Source organism: Rhinoderma darwinii, chromosome 6, assembly GCF_050947455.1.
Source record: "Rhinoderma darwinii isolate aRhiDar2 chromosome 6, aRhiDar2.hap1, whole genome shotgun sequence".
NCBI classification, from domain to species: Eukaryota; Metazoa; Chordata; class Amphibia; order Anura; family Rhinodermatidae; genus Rhinoderma; species Rhinoderma darwinii.
In genome coordinates, this window is record NC_134692.1 from 81,255,314 (window position 1) to 81,276,997 (window position 21,684).

Genomic DNA, 21,684 nt, shown 5'->3' on the forward strand with positions numbered 1-21,684 from the left:
CCGTGTGTCCAAACAACGCATTAGGGCCACAATGTGGGTATTTTTGAAAACAGGAGAAAGAGGGTGATAGATTTTGGGGTGTGTCTCTTCATTTTCATGTTCGCTTTACAAAGAAATCGGTTTTCAAACTAATACCTTTATGAAAAAAGTTAAATAATATTTTTTTTCACCTGTTATGCAATAAATTTAGCAAAAAAAGGTGGGGTCAAAATGCTTACTATACCCCTAAATAAATACCTTATGGAGTCTAGTTTTCTAAATGGAGTCATTTGTGGGGGTTTCCATCATTCTGAGACCTGTGAGCCTCTGAAAACCTGGCTTGGTGCAGGAAAACAAAATGTACTTCAAAATTTATAAAATTCTTATTCAATTTGTAAGTCCTCTAAATTACTGAAAATGTATTTAATTTTTTCAAAAGTGCTGCCAAAATAGAGTAAAGAGATGGAAATATATATTTAATTCAAAAAAATTGTACAGTATGTGTGTACATATGTGACATATCGCAGTTAAAAATATGGAAAAATTGTAATTTTTACAAAATTTCTTGCATTTTTCTATTTTTTTATTAATTTCCGCAAATTGTATCAGTCTACTTTTACCACTAAAATAAAGTACAACATGTGACGAAAAAACAATGTCAGAATTACTTGGATATTCAAAACTTTCACAGAGTTATTCTCTGATAAAGTTAGACATACCAGATTTGACAAATCTGGCTTGGTCATTAAGGTACAAACAGGCACGGTCATTAAGGGGTTAATGAAAATTTTTGGAGAGACGAGGTGACAATAAAAACCAATGCCAGAATCAGTTTTTGTTTTTTCGATTTTTTTATTTTTTTTTCCCCCGGCGTTCACCGCGCGGCAAAAAAATAATGTTATTTAGAGTTGGCGTCGTTACAGACCAAATATGTGTACTTTGAGTGTTTCTTTTTTTTATTCTATAATAAAAGATTTATTATGGGAAAACAGGTCGTCTTTGTTTATATAAATTGAAACTTTATTTTTTTTATTCAACATTTTATATGAACTTTTAACTTTTTTTTTGTCCCACTAGGGGACTTTAAAGAGGCTCTGTCACCAGATTTTGCAACCCCTATCTGCTATTGCAGCAGATAGGCGCTGCAATGTAGATTACAGTAACGTTTTTATTTTTTAAAAACGAGCATTTTTGGCCAAGTTATGACCATTTTTGTAGTTATGCAAATGAGGCTTGCAAAAGTCCAAGTGGGTGTGTTTAAAAGTAAAAGTCCAAGTGGGCGTGTATTATGTGCGTACATCGGGGCGTTTTTAATACTTTTACTAGCTGGGCGCTCTGAAGAGAAGTATCATCCACTTCTCTACACAACGCCCAGCTTCTGGCAGTGCAGACACAGCCGTGTTCTCGAGAGATCACGCTGTGACGTCACTCACAGGTCCTGCATCGTGTCAGACGAGCGAGGACACCGGCACCAGAGGCTTCAGTTGATTCTGCAGCAGCATCGGCGTTTGCAGGTAAGTCGATGTAGCTACTTACCTGCAAACGCTGATGCTGCTGCAGAATCAACTGTAGCCTCTGGTGCCGTTGTCCTCGCTCGTCTGACACGATGCAGGACCTGTCAGTGACGACACAGCGTGATCTCTCGAGAACACGGCTGTGTCTGCACTGCCAGAAGCTGGGCGTTCTGAAGAGAAGTGGATGATACTTCTCATCAGAGCGCCCAGCTAGTAAAAGTATTAAAAACGCCCCGATGTACGCACATAATACACGCCCACTTGGACTTTTACTTTTAAACACACCCACTTGGACTTTTGCAAGCCTCATTTGCATAACTACAAAAATGGTCATAACTTGGCCAAAAATGCTCGTTTTTTAAAAATAAAAACGTTACTGTAATCTACATTGCAGCGCCGATCTGCTGCAATAGCAGATAGGGGCTGCAAAATCTGGTGACAGAGCCTCTTTAAGGCCTGAAGCCCTGATCGCTATTCTAATACACTGCACTACATATGTAGTGCAGTGTATTTGAGCGGTCAGTCATACACTGACAGCAAGCCTATTAGGTCCCATATCTGGGTGGGGCCTAATAGGCTTTCATACCTGGCAGCCAGGAGGCTATTGTTTGGCCTCTGGTTGCCATAGCAACTGCGATTGCGTCGCAGGGGTGCAGATGTCTTACAATCCATTTAGAGTGTTAACCACCAGGGATCGGACCTCCGTCTTACATTAGAGTGTCAGCTGTAATATATAGCAGACACCCGCTGGTGATGGAGCAGGCTCAGCTTCTGAATCTGCTCCATCACGGTCACATACCGTTACGTTACAATGCGTTAACCCCTTGGCGGAAGGTGAAGTAATAGCATGTGACATGTCGCCAAGGGGTGAAACATGAACAAGGGAATAATTAATCAAAATAAAGGTTTATGATACATATATTTAAAAAAAAAAACAAAACAAAAAAACACCACATTTTCAGCAAACCCCTGTAATCCCCAGGTAAATGCAGATTTCACTGTGCAATTTACACAGGAATATTGTAAAATTCCAAAAGGAAACATTTTAAGGAAGGATTGTGTCTGCAAGTCCAATTTGGTCCAGTGTGGTAGTTTAACAAAATTCTATACATTGCTCCAAATTCAACATCAATATAGTCTATGGTTACTCAGTAATAGAATATAACATCTGGAACTGTACGAAGATACAAAAAAAAGTTTTAAAAGAGACCCAACTCTTCACATTAACCATAAATAAAAGTGCACTAAGTGTTCAAGTAGAGCAGTTGTCTGTAACTTGTGGCTCTCCAGCTGTTGTGGAACTACAACTCCCACCATACCCTGCCGTCTATGATTGGCAGGACATGCTGGAAAGTTCAGTTCCGCCACCGCTGGAAAGCCTCAGGTTGCAGACAACTTAAGAGTATAGCGTGTCATTTTGTAGAATAAACAGAAGCATATACATGTCATCTCTTTGCTCTTCGTGGGTCTCTTCCATTGCTTATGGTGGCAATTGATGGCAGGGCAGGATTAGCTGGTGGAACAATAGTCTGTGGGTTTACAGGTCCTCGTCCATTTGCTCTACCATTGTTACTATATGAAGGTGCAGGATTAGGAAACAAGTTTACAGATCCTGGCCCATTACCTAAAATAAGGGAAGCAAGCATTAAGAATGTGTAGTTTAAGACTTGCAAAGTGTCAACACCCCTATCTGATGTAAAATTTTTCCAGATTTGCTGAGGATTTCACACAAGGCTGTGTAGGATGAACTCGGTGGACAAATCCACATTCAAGACTTTACAGCAGAATTTAGATAATTCCACAGCAGATACAACACAACTGTTGTGTGTGAAAACAACTTTAGGGGTGTTCATATGGGTCAGTTAATCTGCAGAAAAGCCTGCATCGTATTTCCGACCCAGAACCTGCTGTAAAATCGCCCGAACATTCACAAATACTCTCCGTGCCCCGCCATAGCAACACGTCCCTGTACCCCCAGCTGCTTTCTGTACAGCCGACCTCCTGTGTTCACGTTTCATCACGTGATAAATTCAGCCTGTGATTGGCTGCATGGGGTCACATGCATTGAAACATCACCACAGGAGAATGGCTGTACAGAAAAAATATCTGGAAAAGCAGGCACGAGTTGCTATAGGAGCGCCTGGAAAGGTGAGTAAATTCTATTTTTTTTCAAACTGAAAATAATTTTATTTACTTTTTAAAGAGGCTCTGTCACCACATTATAAGTGCCCTATCTCTTATAATGTAGGTGACAGCAGTGCTTTTTATTTTTAAAAAAAAAACGATCTGTTTTCACCACTTTATTAGTGATTTTAGATTTATGCTAATGAGTTGATTAATGCCCAAGTGGGCATATTTTTACTTTAGACCAAGTGGGCGTTGTGAATAGAAGTGTATGATGCTGACAAATCAGTGACCAATCAGCATCATGCACTCCTCTCCATTCATTTACACAGCGCATAGGGATCCTGCTAGATCAGTATGTGCTGTCTTATACTAACACATTAACAATACTGAAGTGTTTAGACAGTGAATAGACATTCCACGGGATGTCTATTCACAATCTCTGCACTTCGTTACTCTGTCTGTGGTATTTACAGCAGAGGAAGCGTGATCTCGTTGTAACCGGTCATCTACAGCGTAATCTCGAGAGATCACACTTCTTCTGCTGTAACTACCACAGACAGAGTAACGAAGTGCAGAGATTGTGAATAGACATCCCGTGGAATGTCTATTCACTCTCTAAACACTTCAGTATTGTTAATGTGTTAGTATAAGACAGCACATCCTGATCTAGCAGGATCCCTATGTGCTGAGCAAATGAATGGAGAGGAGTGCATGACGCTGATTGGTCAGCGTCATACACTCCCCTGTACAACGCCCACTTGGTCTAAAGTAAAAATACGCCCACTTGGGCATTAAGCAACTCATTAGCATAAATCTAAAATCGGAAATAAAGTGGTAAAAATAGATCGTTTTTTTAAATAAAAAGCATTACTGTCACCTACATTATAGCGCCGATCTCCTTATATAAGGGGGTAGGGGCACTTATAATGTGGTGACAGAGCCTCTTTAAACTGGTTGAATTTGCACAGCGTAATCGCAACAATTGACATTTTATATGGAATATGACTTCCCTATTGAACACAGTGGGGAAATTCTGCAACAATTAAACAGCCTTTACGCAACATAAATTGACATAATTTGGATTTATAATTTGCACCGCAGGTCAAATTATGAATGTATTCGGTGCAGAAATTTACCGCAGTGTGAGGATGAGATTTAATAAAAGGTCATCTTTGCAGGTACTGTAAAAAATGCAGAATGTCTCCATGAAAAATCTTGTCAGAAATCATGCAGTATGTGAACATACCCCTACAGTGGATTCCACTATTTATCACCGTATTTTTAGATGCAATATTATGTGCCTGTTAATTTCTTAAAATTTCTCAGATGTTGGAGCTCAGTTTTTCTGATACAGAGCTCGAAATTCTGAGTAAACGCAAAGATAAAATTAAAAATCCCGGCTGCTAGCATCCACCACTAGAGGGAGTTCATTGTATATGGCTTTAGAGTTCAATGTAGAATAGTATGCTGTAAACTCCCTATAATGTCGCTACAGGCATTCACTTTCAGAATTTAACTTTATGCCTAGGGGAAGGTCATTTCGAGCTCTGTATGTGAAAAACAAAGCTCTATAAAAATATATTTAAAAGAATCAGCACAGTTTGACATATTTAGATCAAGACAGAGAAAATTGTGTTCAAGGGTGAACATTTTCTTACGGCAACCGGTATCTACAGTAAGACAAATTTCTCAATAACCTAACTGGCAATGCACTTACCTGTGCTTGGTTGGGAATTATTGCTTGGATCCATATGCACCTGGAAGACAACATGAATTTTGTTATATATACTCCTGAAATTTGTTTTCGTAAGCAAGTGAAAATGCAAGCCCTCTTACGTGAAGTCTCTTGCCGACAGAATTAAGGGCCTGTTCACATCAGCATTGCGTTCCCATTCATGGGTTCCATTGCAGCTTTCCGTCGGAGGAACCCATGAACTGAAAGGGAAACAGGAACCATAGCTTCCATTTGCATTACCATTGATTTAGATGGTAATGCTTCCATTGCAAAAGGAATGCAACCTTCCGGAAGGGAAACAAACGGTAACCATTTGCAACCAAAGCATTACCATTGAAATCAATGGTAATTCAAACGGAAGCTTTAGTTTCCGTTTGGCTTTCTGTTCACGGGTTCCTCCGACAGAAAGCTGCAACAGAACCCATGAATGGAAAACCAATGTGGATGTGAACACAGCCTAAAAAGCAATCTGCATTTCACTACTATTTGGTTGATACACTTTGCAGTGCCTGATTTTTTGCTTCCAGTAGGCTTACACGGTTTATCAACGATTCATACACTACTGATCCGGTTTCCCACTATATTATCAGCTTCAGACGAGAGGCAAGTACTTTACTATTCTAGGCAAGTGCAACCTTTAGGGTTTTTGCCGTGCAGTCGGGAACTGCATGCGTATTTACCACGATTTGCTGGGGTTTCTGCGCTAACTGCAGAACACGACAAATCGCTGTAAGAACACGCGGCAAAACTGCACGTGTGAATACACCCATAGGATACATTTACACACGGCAAATTTGTTGCTGCAGCTGTCTCCATCAATCAATTTGCATAAATCCATGCACCTGCTGCAAAAAACTACCCCTTTAAGGCAGAAATGTATACAACAAATCTGTGTTGAGGCCAGGATCACATATGCAGCTTCAATGCTGTTTTCAGTGCAGCATTTGGCTCAGATTTCGGAGTTAAACACAGGAGTGGACAAAAAAACAAAACAAAAACTGCACCACAAACTGTGTGTATGTTCTGTTCCCACGAGGTGTCATTTTACGCGTCGCTGTCAAAATACGGCGCGTAAAATGACGGCTCGTCAAAAGAAGAAGTGCATGTCACTTCTTGGGACGTTTTTGGAGGCGTTTTTCATGGACTCCATTGAAAAACAGCTCCAAAAACAGCCGTAAAAAACACCGCGAAAAACGCGAGTTGTTAAAAAAACAGCTCCGTATTTTCAGACGTTTCTGGTCACTGCATGTGAACATACCCTTAGACCTTATTCAGATGAACGTGTTAAACGTCCGTGCGATGGCCGTTGAAACAACGGCCATCACACGGACCTATATAATTCATTGTGGCCGTTCACTCGCCCATTGTTTCAACGGACCGTGTGAAGGGTCCGTGAGAAAATAGGACATGTCCTATTTTTTCTCGCTTCACGCATCCCTCCATAGATTAGTCTATGGGGGATGCGTGATATCGCATCCCGCAGCGCACGGATGCACCTCGGCCGTGAAAAACTGACGTTTTTCTCATGTCCGAGATGTGCAACGCCCGTATGAATTTAGCCTTACATGTTTCAGTGATCAAGCTAGCAGTAATACATTTTTATTATAGTCCATGTAAAATATATGCAGTCCATTTGTGCAGATAAGGTTACATATAGCGAGTTATAGCACAAGACAGAACTTCTATACAAAAGTATACATTAGCTACTCCGCATTAAAATAGTCTAAAGTACTCATGATGTCGGTCTGTGCTACTCAAATACAACTTACATCTGTTTTTGGTTTTGCTTTCTGTTGCGGGTTGGCAAAGTCTGGATTTGGTTCACTAAAGTTTGGCACTTCTGAATATACCATACAAAATCTAGCGTGGAAAAAAGGGAGACACCATTAAAGATTGAAAAAAAAAAAAAATGAGTGTTCTAAAAGTCTTCAAAATGCAAAGTCCACCTCAGGTACAGGGAACTTAAGACTCAATTATGAAGGAAACCTTAACGTTTTAAAGCTATAAACAGTACATTAACCCCTTAATGACCGGGCCATTTTGCACGTTAATGACCAAGGATTATTTTTTGTTTTTTCACGGTCGCATTCCAAGAGTCGTAACTTTTTTTTTATTCCGTCGACATAGCCGTATAAGGGCTTGTCTTTTGCGGGACGAGTTATATTTTGTAATTGTACCATTTTTAGATGCTTATAACATATTGATTAACTTTTATTAACTTTATTTTAGGAGAGAATTGAAAATAAGCAGCTATTCCAGCATTAATTTTCACGTTATAAATTTACGCCGTTTACAATGCAGCGTAAATAACATGTTAACTTTATTCTATGGGTCGGCACGATTACGGGGATACCAAATATGTAAAGGTTTTATATGTTTTTTCTACGTTTGCACAATAAAAACCCTTTTAGAAAAAAATTACTTGTTTTTGCATCGCCGCATTCCAAGAGACGTAACGTTTTTATTTTTCCGTTGATGTGGTCGTATCGGGGCTTGATTTTTGCGGGACAATGTGTCGTTTTCATTAGTACTATTTTGGGGTACATAGGACTTATAGATTAACTTTTATTTTATTTTTTATGGGGGGAATGGGAGAAAAGAGAATTTTGCCGTTGTTTTTTGCGTTTTCTTTGGACGCCGTTCATCCGGCGGTTTAATTAATGTGTTAATTTTATTGGTCAAGTTGTTACGATGGCGGGGATACCATATATGTGTATGTGTTATTTGTTTTGACACTTTTACTAAATAAAACCACTTTTTGGGCCAAAAAAGTAGTTTTATTTGACTTTGACTGTAATTATTTTTATTTTTTTTCACAAACTTTATTTAACTGATTGTAATTTTTTTTTTAAGTCCCATCAGGGGACTTCACTATGCGATCTGTTGATCGCATATATAATGCTTTGGTATACTTAGTATACCGAAGCATTATTGCCTGTCAGTGTAAAACTGACAGGCAACCTGTTAGGTCATGCCTCCGGCATCGCCTAACAGGCAGATGCTGAAGACAGACCTGGGGGTCTTTGTTAGACCCCGGCTGTCATGGAAACCCGACGGCGACCCGCGATTTGTTTGCGGGGGCGCCGATCGGGTGACAGAGGGAGCTCCCTCCTCTGTCAAACACATTAAATGCCGCTGTCACTATGGACAGCGGCATTTAATGGGTTAAACTGCCGGAATCGGAGCGCGCTTCGATTCCGGCAGTTGCAGCAGGAGCCAGGCTGAGTATAACAGCCGTGCTCCTGCTACTGATCGCGTGGGTACACTGGCAGTACCCGCGCGATTACAGGACGGATATATCCGTCCTCCTGCGCAAACTAGCAGCTGCTGAGGACGGATATATCCGTCCTTCGGCGTTAAGGAGTTAATTGCAAAAAAAAAAAATACACTCACTCAAGTTTTAGAACATGTGATAATCATTCGTATTATACAAATAGACCAATACACCATATTTATTAACAGATACACATACAAGCTATTCTTAAAACACCCTAGTTCTGAAAACTTAATAGGATAGATCGCAGAACTAAGGGAATTGATAAACTGCTTTATCCCAGTATTATGGCGTTAAATTGCAAATTATAGTCTTCGATTTTCCCAACTTTCCTTCCTCCTAATCCCATGATGCTTCAGCACAGCATCGCATGACCAGCTAAAGACCATACCATTTCTGCATGCTGGGGGACACTGATTATCATTCTCTCTATTCTCCTAATTAAGGTGAGAAACCCTAAGTATACAGACAGGGAGGCTGCACTATATTCTTTTACATTATACCTGTGTGACAGGAACCGGTCTAAGTATCAGTGGTAGTTGATGATAGAAGTTTCTGTCCCCCCTGTGCAAAACTAATGTGGTACAGGAACTGCTGAAGTGATGGGTGACACCTAGATCTCCATAGTCTCAAGTAGAGAAAGCGTGTCACCGAGCCTGATTCACACTGTTGCTAAGCAACCATCCCAGTGTAATATATAGAGATAGAAGCAGCAAGAAAAATAACAGATGAGAAACTGACACAAAGAAGACCATAATGGTACACATGGAAAGTTTAGTTTTGGCCGGAGTGTCCCTTTAATGGGACAGCAATTATTTACTATAAATTTATGCTAGAAGCTGGTGTAAATTTCAGAAGTCTATACCAGCTCAAAGTTGGCTTAGATTTCACTCTGTGGCGCAGGGACAGCCCAAGATTCATAAAAATGTATAAAGAGGTTTACGCCTCTTAATACATTTGTTGCATCTTAATCCGGCGGGCTTCAGTCCTAGGCTGGGTTCACACGACCTATTTTCAGATGTAAACAAGGCGTATTATGCCTCGTTTTACGTCTGAAAATAGGGCTACAATATGTCGGCAAACATCTGCCCATTTATTTGATTGGGTTTGCCGACGTATTGTGCCGACAACCTGCCATTTACGCGTCGTCGTTTGACAGCTGTCAAACGACGACGCGTAAATTGACTGCCTCGTCAAAGTGCAGGACACTTCTTTGCAACGTAATTTGAGCCGTTCTAAATTGAAGTCAATGAAGAGCAGCCCAAGATTTACGAGCGTCAAAGACGCCTCGCATAATGCGAGGAGGAGCTTTTACGTCTGAAACGACGCAGCTGTTTTCTCCTGAAAACAGTCTGTCTTTTCAGACGTAAAAGCCACTTCTCGTGTGCACATACCCTTAGACTGGCATATCAACGTAAGTCTTAGTAAATCTGTGCCTAAGTCTCTGAATAAGACTCTTTATGCATCTCCCCTGTCACTACTTGGTCCCTGGGTGAGGGGGCTGTACTACATCACTTCCTGGAGGCCCCGAAAAACATGTAAAAACATTTCTCGGTCAAATGACTTCCATTCACTTCAGCTGCCCTAAAGCACACACAATTACTTCCTGATTAGACAATGCAGTAACGGGGGGTATCTCCAATGTGGATCCAGGAACATTTTTTAAAATAAAATGGCTACATTTAAAAAAAATTGTACATTCTTTACTACATGCTCATGTATTTTTAATATGTCGTTTGACTAATGAGATTGTAGTGTCCTCAAGAGTGCTCTACAGTCTACCACTGTCCAATCAGTGCTGACGGTGTCCGAGTGCGTAGGGACATCAGCACATGTCCCTTTGATAAGGGAAATGGTAACACCCCAGTTTCCATAACTCCCGTTGAACAGAATGGAGAGCCGCGGGCATGTGCAGCCCTCTTTCCATTGGTAGCTGTGTGGAACCTGCCGCCATTGCACCTTGCAGAACAAGAGATCAGATGACCCCTGTTTTTGATATAGGTGCTGATCCTAGAGCATCTATCAGACATTTATGGCATATCCTTTGAAACACACCTTTAATTGTTAGAAAACAATAAATAATGGTCATTCTTAGGGTATGTGCACACGAGAACTGTCTTTTACGTCTGAAAAGACGGACTGTTTTCAGGAGAAAACAGTTGCGTAGTTTCAGACGTAAAAGCTCCTCCTCGCATTATGCGAGGCGTCTTTGACGCCTGTAATCTTGAGCTGCTCTTCATTGACTTCAATGAAGAATGGCTCAAATTACGTTGCAAAGAAGTGTCCTGCACTTCTTTGCAGAGGCAGTCAATTTACGCGACGTCGTTTGACAGCTGTCAAACGACGACGCGTAAATGACAGGTCGTCGGCACAGTACGTCGGCAAACCCATTCAAATGAATGGGCAGATGTTTGTCGACGTATTGTAGCCGTATTTTCAGACGTAAAACTAGGCATAATACGCCTCGTTTACGTCTGAAAATAGGTTGTTTGAACCCAGCCTTAGAGTATGTTCACCATGTGTTAAAGGGGTTATCCCACCACAACAACAAATCACCTATCCACAGGACAGGTGATAAGTGTTTGATCATTGGGGGTCCCACTGCTAAGACCCCCATCGATCAGTATAAAAAAAAATTTGAAAAAAAAAAAGATACATTTCGATTCTGTTCAACAGAACAGCTAAAAGCAACCTGCATAATATTTTTCAGGCTACATTGACACCACAGGGAAAAATGGCCATGTGACACACAGCCGTTTTCAGAACACTATAGTTCTATGGCTATATTCACACGGATGTTTTCAGAACATTGTAGTTCTATGGCTGTATTCACATGGCTGTTTTTTTAACGACCCGTGAATACTAGCTGTCAAAAAATAGGAAACGTCCTATTTTCGCCCGTTTTCACAGCCAGACAGCCCCATAGAACTCAAAAGGTAAGTTTTTAACGGCAGGTTTTATAGAAATCAATCCTTGTGACGGCCATTAAAAACGGATCCTGGCCCTCACAAGAGGACTCCCCAGGCAAAGCGCTACTTTAATCACTGAGCCCAGGAAAGCCATTCACGTCACTATCCATATATGGACAGTGATGTCAGGGCTTTCAACGATGGAGTCCCCGGCCAGAGCATCGCAATTTCTCTGGCCGGTGATTCCGGTCTTGGAAAAGCCCCTTGGAAGGAGCTTTGAGATACAGGAATACATACGGACAGTGACGTCGGGGCCTCCCTCTAGGAGCGGAAACCGCAGCAAGAGCGTTGCCTACGCTCTGGCCAGTGATTCCGCCCCTAAAGGAGCCCCTGGCATCGCTATCCATACATGGACAGTGACGTCAGGGGATATTCCTGGAGTGGAATCCTCGTCCAGAGCGCCAGCAACGTTCTGGTTGGGGATTCCGCCACCAGAGGGAGCCTCAATAGCGTATCTACAGGGGGGGGAGGCACTATCTAGAAGGGACACTGTGGCAGTATCTATAGGGACATTGCGGCACTAGGTACATGTGCACCGTGGTGTTTCCAGAGGGTTTGGACAAAAAAAAAAAGTAATGGCAAACGGATGACAAATTAAAAACAGACAGATGGCCTGAAAATGGATGAAAATTTGGAGACACACTGATGCAAAACAGCCATGAAAAACTGACAGTTGATCAATTTTATTTCGTATGAATGTAGCCTTGGGCTATGTTCAGAATAACGGACTAGCCCGACGCAGGTGTGATCGGTCAGGAGGCAACGGTTCCATTGCACGACAAACACCACCGATATAGACAAACCCATTGACGTTAACAGGTTCTGTTGCCTTTCCGTCGGGGTGTCCATCGTTTTACCCAAGACAATAGCGGAGCATGCTGCGCTACGGTCTCCAGTAATCTCTGGTAAACTTGGCCGGATCTGCGACGGAGGCCCCTAGCTGAGACTCCAACGCAGATGTGAACGAAGCCTTTTCCAGTTGCATCTGCTTTTAACAGTAAATTTGAAAAAAACAAAAACACTATAATTATGTCACTATCTACACAAACTGGCAAAGAAAAAAGGCTTTTATTTTAGTTCTATTTTAAATACATACAAATTGTTTTCTGACTTGACAAAAGAAGCTAATTATGCCTAGCAAGGAAGGAATCATAATAAAAATATAGTCTGATCATAATGCACATCATCCAGCTAAACCATCCAGACCATTATTTGACTGAAACAAGACAGAGCTACTGTAGCATGGTAGTGGTTTTACCTTTTCACAGCCCTAGAGAGTGCTCCCTCGGGTTGCGGGTGCGTACCTGCCCTGTGAATAAATAGAGGACTTCAGTTTCCCATGCTGCCAGTCCTTTAAACCAGAGCAAAAATAAATAAATGAAAAAAAGTTAATTCTGAAAATAAACCCTGAAACGACGTTAAAACAAAGTTTAATGAAAAAGCAGGTCTTGTTCCAGATGTCATCTAGAATTTTAAATAGAAAACCCTTCCTCTATTTTGAAGGATGAATCTCCTGTTCAAATTAATGGAGATTTATTGTAAGTGAATTGTCCCTTAAATACAAGAACAAAAAAAATTTTAAACCATAAGGCTGGATTCACATGAGCATGTTCGGTCCGTAAAGGACGGAACGTATTTCGGCCGCAAGTCCCGGACCGAACTCGCTGCAGCCGGGCTCCTAGCATCATAGTTATGTACAACGCTAGGAGTCCCAGCCTGTCTGTGGCACTACTGTCCCGTACTGAAAACATGATTACAGTACGGGACAGTTGTCCCGCAGTGAGGCAGGGACTCCTAGCGTCGTACATAACTATGATGCTAGGAGCCCGGCTCCCTGCAGTGTGTTCGGTCCGGGACTTGCGGCCGAAATACGTTCCATCCTTTACGGACCGAACATGCTCGTGTGAACCCAGCCTTAAACGTCAACAGTAATATGTACAAATGCTGCACAGACATATGAACAGGAAAACAAGCATCTTCAAATCACACTATCCCCAAAGGCCAGGTTCACACAGGACAGTTTGGTGCATTTCCTGAGGTGTTTAACCCCTTCCCGCACCTTGACGTAACCGCACGTCGAGGTGTGCAGTAACTTCGCGCACCTCGACATGCAGTCACGTCAGTGCATTGAAAGTTAACTGCCGCGCGGCGCTACACCGCAGCAGCGGTTAACTGTGCAGTGTCTGCCCTGCATTCCCCATTGCCGCCGATTTCGCCTGTTAACGCTTATGATGCGGCGTTCGATTGCGATCGCCTAATTTAAGGTGTTTAGCACAGATCGGCAGCCCCCACGTGAAATCACGGGGGCTGGCAATGGTACCCATGGCAACCGAACGCCAGACAATGGCTTCCGGGCTGCCATGTACAGAAGTCTATGAGGACTAGCCGGAGGCTGCTCGTCGTAGGCTTCCTGTCAGAGTGACGGTCACGCCACAATGACAGTTGGAATGAATTACACTACGTAGGTAGTGTAATGTGTTCCAGCAGTGATCAGAGCTGTGAGTCTAAATGTCCCCTAGTGGGACAAGTAAAGAATAAATAAAGTAAAAAAAAAAAAAGAATAAAAATGTTTAAAAAAAAAGTGTAAAAATAAGAGTTAGAAGTGACAAACAAGAACTGCTTTTTTTTCCTATAAGTCTTTTATTATAGGAAAAAAATGAATACGTAAAAAAAAAAAAAAAGAAGTACACATATTTGGTATCACCGCGTTTGTAACGACCCCAACTATAAAACTATAATATTATTTTTCCCGCACGGTGAACACCGCAAATAAAATAAACGAAAAACAATGGCAGAATTACTATTTTTTGGTCACCACCCCTTCCAAAATATCCAATAAAAAGTAATCAAAAAGTAGAATGCACGCCAAAATAGTAACAATACAAACTACAACCCGTCCCGCAAAAATATGCACTTACACAGCTTTTTTGAGAATATGGTGACAAAGAAATCTATATATCGACCCGCAGAATAAAATATAATGGTCATTTATAGCCCAGGGTGAACCCCGTAAAAAAAAAATAAAAAACATTGTCAGAATTGATGATTTTTGGTCAGCTTGCTTGCTGAAAAATGGAATAAAAAGTGATCAAAAAAAAAAAATGGAAGAAAAAAAATAAAAAAAATTTAAAAATCGCATGTACCCCAAAATGGTACCACTGAAAACTACAGATTGTCCCGCAACAAACAAGCCCTCACACGGCTCCGGTGGTGAAAAAATAAAAAAATGTTCCGGCTCCCAGAATATGGCGATGCAAAATGTGCAGTGTTCCAAAAGCGGATAAGATCGGGCGCTATTTATAAATGCGACACCGGCCACATATCTGCGGATTATTATTTATTTACCCCATTATTATACCCTCTTATTATGCCCCTGATGTACTCCGCACAGCTTACATATGCCCCCACATTATAAACTGAAATACCAGCAAAACGCCAGAGCTACTACCAAGCAAAATCTGAGCTCCCTAAAGCCAAATGCCGCTCCCTCCCTTCTGAGCGTGCCCAAACAGCAGTTTTCGTCCACCAATATGGCATCGCCATACCCGCCATACCCGGGAGAACCCGGTTAATATTTTATGAGGTATTTGTGACACAAACTGGGCACAACATTTGTGCACTAAAATGGCACATCAGTGGAAAATTTTAATTTTCACTCTGCACCATCCGCTGCGCATTAAACCCTTCGCGCACCACAACTTAATAGCATGTCGTGGTGTGGGGGGTGATATATGGAGCGTTTCACGCGCTGAGCTCGCGCCATACGCTGCGGGTGTCAGCTGTGTATTACAGCTGATACCCGGGACTTATGGACAGAAACAGCGATCACGCTGTTACAGGAGCCTGTAAAAATCACAATATACTGCAATACATTAGTACTGCAGTGTATTCTAGCAGTGATCTAATGATTTCTGGTTCAAGTACCCTAGGGGGACTAATAAAATGTGTAAAAATAAAAGTAAATAGTTATTATTAGTGGAAAAAATTAAATATATATTTAAAGTCCAAAAAGAAACCCTTTTTAAATTTTTTCTCTAAAGTAAAAAAAATACACAGAATTGGTATTGCGGTGTCTGTAAAAGTCCAAACTATTACAATATACCATTATTTAACTCGCACGGTGAACGCCGTGAAAAATAAAAAATGCTCAAAAAGTTGTATGTACCAAAAAATTGTACCAATAAAAACTACAGCTCGTCCCGCAAAAAATAAGCCCACACACCGCTCTATTGACAGAAAAATAAAAAAGTTATGGCTCTCGGAAAGCGGGGAGGAAAAACGAAAAACAAAAAAAATGAATCAGTATGGAATGGGTTAATTACTTTCTAATGGAAAAATATATATGACTACATGTGGGGTATAGCCGTACTCGGGAGAAATTGATTTGCAAATGTTGGGGTGCTTTTTCTTCTTTTGTGAAATTGAAAAATTCAACATTTTAGTGGAAATAATGTTGATATTCATTTTCATGGCCTAAGGCAGACATGGGCAAACTACGGCCCGCGGGCCACATACGGCCCGTTAGGCTTTTTAATCCGGCCCGCCGAACTTGTCCAAGATATATCCGTCCTCAGCAGCTGCTAGTTCGCGCAGGAGGACGGATATATCCGTCCTGTGATCGCGCGGGTACTGCCAGTGTACACACGCGATCGGCGGCAGGAGCACGGCTGTTATACACAGCCTGGCTCCTGCTGCAACTGCCGGAATCGAAGCACGCGCCGATTCCGGCAGTTTAACCCATTAAATGCCGCTGTCAACAGTGACAGCGGCATTTAATGTGTTTGACAGAGGGGGGAACTCCCTCTGTCTCCCGATCGGCGCCCCCGCAAACAAATCGCGGGTCGCCGTCGGGTTTCCATGACAGCCGGGGGTCTAACAAAGACCCCCAGGTCTGTCTTCAGCATCTGCCTGTTAGGCGATGCCAGAGGCATGACCTAACAGGTTGCCTGTCAGTTTTACACTGACAGGCAATAATGCTTTGGTATACGAAGTATACCAAAGCATTATATATGCGATCGGCACATCGCATAGTGAAGTCCCCTGGTGGGACTAAAAAAAAAAAAGTAAAACCGTTAAATAAAGTTTGTGAAAAAAAAAATAAAAAAAATTACAGTCAAAGTCAAATAAAACTACTTTTTTGCCCCAAAAAGTGGTTTTATTTAATAAAACGGTCAAAACAAATCACACATACACATATATGGTATCCCCGCGATCGTAACATCTTGACCAATAAAATGAACACATTAATTAAACCGCCGGATGAACGGCGTCCAAAGAAAACGCAAAAAACAACGGCAAAATTCTCTCTTTTCTCCCATTCCCCCCATAAAAAATAAAATAAAAGTTCATCTATAAGTCCTATGTACCCCAAAATAGTACTAATGAAAACTACACATTGTCCCGCAAAAATCAATCCCACGTACGGCCACATCAACGGAAAAATAAAAAAATGACGGCTCTTGGAATGCGGCGATGCAAAAACAAGTAATTTTTTTCTAAAAGGCTTTTTATTGTGCAAACGTAGGAAAAACATATAAAACCTTTACATATTTGGTATCCCTGTAATCGTGCCGACCCATAGAATAAAGTGAACATGTTATTTACGCTGCATAGTAAACGGCGTAAATTTATAACGTGAAAATGAATGCTGGAATAGCTGCTTATTTTCAATTCTCTCCTAAAATAAAGTTAATAAAAGTTAACCAATATATTATAAGCATCTAAAAATGGTACAATTACAAAATACAACTCGTCCCGGAAAAAACAAGCCCTTATACGGCTATGTCGACGGAATAAAAAAAGAGTTACGACTCTTGGAATGCGACCGTGGAAAAACAAAAAATAATCCTTGGTCATTAACGTGCAAAATGGCCCGGTCATTAAGGGGTTAATGTGGCGCGTATTTCTCTTTATTTCACTTTCATTTTCACTTCGTTTCACGTCACCATTAAGCCCTTCGGTTTTCAAAGAGTACAATATCAGCCGTCACTTTGCCACGAAGCATGCAAACTATGCTAGCAAGCAGTCAACACAAGAACGGGCGGCTACTGCTCAGAGGTTGGCAGCTAATTTACAGAGTCAACAGAACTTTTTTCTTGATAAATCACATTGCGTATGTTATTTTAATCTATTTACATTTCCTCCTCCCAGTATCTGCAAAATAGTATGTAAATGCCATATCTTGCATATTCCTTGAGACAAATTTATTAACTGATAAGGGCTATTTTTCACATTTGAAAGACAGTTAATAAATTGGGTTGTAGTGTTCTTACTGTGCTATGAGGTTTGCACACACTACATTTAATGCTTTAGTATATCCGGCCCAAACACTCCCTCCAAATGCTCCTGGCCCGGCCCCTCTGTCAAATTTTAGAACCCATTGTGGCCCGCGAGTCAAAAAGTTTGCCCACCCCTGGCCTAAGGCCTCATGCACACAAACGTATTTTTGTCCTCCCGTAAATACAAGTCCTTGGTCACACGTATTCGACCCGTATTGCACCAGTATTTACGGACCCGTGCCCATAAATACGGGTCCGGTGTCACCCGTATTCCACCCGTATTTTCGAGCACGTTTTTGCTGTAAAATTACACTGCAGTAATCGGCAGCCCTTCTCTCTATCAGTGCAGGATAGAGAGAAGGGACAGCCCTTTCCGCAGAAAAAGTACAAGAAATTCATCCTTACCCGGCCGTTGCCTTGGTGACACGTCCCTCTCTTGACATACAGTCCGACCTCCCTGGATGACGCGGCAGTCCATGTGACCGCTGCAGCCTGTACATCGGCTGAAACGTCATCCCGGATAGGAAGAAGCAGGGAGTTCTGGGTAAGTATGAACGTTTTTTTTGCTTTTTTTTACAGGTTGATCTATATTGTGATCGGAAGACACTGTCCAGGGTGCTGAAACAGTTACTGGCGATCGTTTAACTCTTTCAGCACCCTGGACAGTAACTATTTACTGACATCGCCTAACAACGCTCCCATAATATATTTTTCAACGGCACGGGCACCTTCCCGTAAGCATACGGTGAGGTACCGGTGGCCAATAGAAGCCCATGGGCCCGTAAAAACGTGCCGTAATTACGGGCGTTTTTACTTTCATGTGTATGGGGCCTAAGGGCTTATTCAGACGAACGTGATATACGTCCGTGCAACACGCGTGATTTTCACGCGCCTCGCACGGACCTATATTAGTCTATGGGGCCGTGCAGACAGTCCGTGATTTTTACGCAGCGTGAGTCCACTGCGTAAAATTCACGACATGTTCTTTCTTTGTGGGTATTTCGTGCATCACGCACCCATTGAAGTCAATGGGTGCGTGAAAATCACGCATGCCACACGGAGGCACCTCCGTGGAACGTGCGTGATTCGCGCAACAGCAGGCAAACTATGATTGCAAACAGAAAAGCACCACGTGCTTTTCTGTTTACAAACATCCAAATAGTGTCATAATGATGGCGGCTGCGCGAAAAGCACGCAGCCGCGCACCATATGATCATGACACACAGAGCTGTTAAGTGCCTTTTGTGCGCGCAAAACGCAGCGTTTTTTCGCGTGCAAAACGCACACGCTCGTCTGAATCCGGCCTAATTCTAATAAATTCTGCAAAAGACGTGTGGGGTCTAAATGCTCACTATACCCCTAGATAGATTCCTTAAGTGGTGTAGTTTCCCAAATGGGGTTACTTTTGGGGGGCTTCCACTGTTTTGGTCCCTCGGGGGGCTTTGCAAATGAGACATGACACCCAAAAACTATTCCAGCTAACTTTGAGCTCCAAAAGCCATATAGCGCTCCTTCCCTTCTAAGCGCCGGTGTGGGTCCAAACAGCACTTTGTTACCACATATAGGGTATTTCCGTAATCGGGAGAAATTGTTTTACAAATGCTGGGGTGCTTTTTCCTTCTTTATTCCTTGTAAAAATGATATCTAAAATATCTAAAGTTTTTACAGAAAAAAAGTAGATTTTTACCTTTACAGACAAATTCCAATGAATTCAGCAAAACAACTGTGGGGTCAAAATGCTAACTTTACCCCTAGAAAAAATTCCTTGAGGGGTGTAGTTTCCAAAATGGGGTCACTTTTGGGGGGGTCTTTACTAGTTTGGTACCACAAGACCTATTCAAACCGGACATGGTGCCTAAATTATATTCTAAAAAAAAGGGAGGCCCCAAAATCCACTAGGTGCTCCTTTGCTTCGGGGGCCCGTATTTCAGTCCATTAGCACACTAGAGCCACAAGTGGGATATTTCTAAAAACTACAGAATCTTGGCAATAAATATGGAGTTCCATTTCTCGGGTAAAACCTTCTGCGGTACAGAATTTTTTTTTTATTACAAATTAATTTTGATTAAAAAAATGAAATTTGTAAATGTCACCTCTACTTTACTTTAATTCCTGTGAAACGCCTAAAGGGTTAAAACACTTTCTGAATGTGGTTTTGAATACTTTGAGAGGGTGCAGTTTTCAAAATGGGGTGATTTATGGGGACTTTCTAATATACAAGGCCCTCAAAGTCACTTCAGAACTGAACTGGTCCCTGAAAAATATGAGAAAATATGAGAAATTGCTGCTAAAGTTCTAAGCCTTGTAACGTCCTAGAAAAATAAAAGAATGTTCAAAAAACAATGCAAACAAAGTAGGCATATGGGAAATATAAACTAGTAAGTATTTTGTGTGGTATTACTATCTGTTTTACAAGTAGATACATTTAAATTTCGAAAAATGCTAATTTTCTCTAAATCTTGGTGTTTTTTTTACAAATAAATATTGAATTTATCGACAAAATTTTTTCCCTAACATAAAGTACAATATGTCACGAGAAAACAATCTCAGAATCACTTGGATAGGTAAAAGCATTCCAGAGTTATAAGGCTGGGTTAACACGAGCTATTTTCAGGCGTAAACGAGGCGTATTATGCCTTGATTTACGCCTGAAAATACGGCTCCAATACGTCGGCAAACATCTGCCCATTCATTTGAATGGGTCTGCCGACATACTGTGCCGACGAACAGTAATTTACGCGTCGTCGTTTGACAGCTGTCAAACGACGACGCGTAAAATGACTGCCTCGTCAAAGAAGTGCAGGACACTTCTTTGAAACGTTTTTTGAGCCGTTCTTCATTGAATTCAATGAAGAACAGCTCAAATGTTCGGCCGTCAAAGACGCCTCGCAAAATGCGAGGAGGAGCTTTTACGTCTGAATCGATGCAGCTGTTTTCTCCTGAAAACAGTCTGTAATTTCAGACGTAAAAGCCAGTTATCGTGTGCACATACCCTTACCATATAAAAGGGACACGTCAGATTTGAAAAATCGGCTTCGTCCTGAAGGCCAAAACAGGCTCAGTCCTGAAGGGGTTAAAAAGAGGTATTCTAATCTAATAACGTTGTGGCATATCACTAGGATATACCATAATATTAGAATCAGTCCGGGTCCGACCTCTGGGATCCTGCCGATCACAAGAACAAAGGGAACAACATCCCTTTGGCTTATTCCATGAATAGTGGTGCTTCCAGTTACCCGCTGTGCAGGAAATTGCAAGAGCCCCATAAAAGTGGAAGGAGCTTTTTTGGGAGTTTCATGTTTAGTGTTTGGCTAGGAGGGTAGCTGCACATGGCGTACTGAGAAGGTGCAGCAGCACTTTATCATTTGTATAGAAATTCTTTTATCGTTGTACCATCTGTATTATGAGGAGTGTATGGTGGCTGCAAAATCCAGACCCTGTTCATTTCAGTATTTTAAACTGCAGCCATATTACGGCTGTCCAAAATAGGATCTGTGTGGATACACCCTGGCAGGGACCCGACAAAACCTATTAAAGTCAACTGGTTCCATCGGGCGCCGATTGTTTAAGTTATGCAACAGATCCCAATCTTACAGTATCTTCGTTGTTCCGCTCCTATGATGGAGCAGACCAATAGAAACACAGAACGCAGACGTGAACCCAGCCTTAGAACCATCCGTATGATGAAGACTAATAAACAATGTGACACGTGTTAAATTGACCAGAGCAGTTGCAGCGAGTAGTAGGTTAGAAATTATATAAAGCAAATGTGGAAGGGAGGGGTGAGAGCAAAGATGGTAATCTAAAG

General features: G+C 41.6%; 1 protein-coding gene across 2 annotated transcripts in view; it reads right to left on the minus strand.

Annotated features, from left to right (window-relative positions):
* Positions 1-1,910: 1,910 nt before the first annotated feature.
* NABP1 (nucleic acid binding protein 1) overlaps positions 1,911-21,684 on the minus strand; it is a 39,791-nt gene continuing 20,017 nt past the window's right edge. Inside the window, exons 4-7 of one of the 2 annotated variants that reach the window (XM_075831279.1) lie at positions 12,857-12,907; positions 7,125-7,215; positions 5,338-5,377; positions 1,911-3,117 (exon numbers count right to left, since the gene is read on the minus strand). In XM_075831279.1, coding sequence (XP_075687394.1) covers positions 2,939-3,117; positions 5,338-5,377; positions 7,125-7,215; positions 12,857-12,907 — 361 coding nt within the window. In that variant the 3' untranslated portion in view covers positions 1,911-2,938. The remainder of the gene's footprint in view (positions 3,118-5,337; positions 5,378-7,124; positions 7,216-12,856; positions 12,908-21,684) is intronic. The other variant, XM_075831280.1, reaches the window with a different exon arrangement.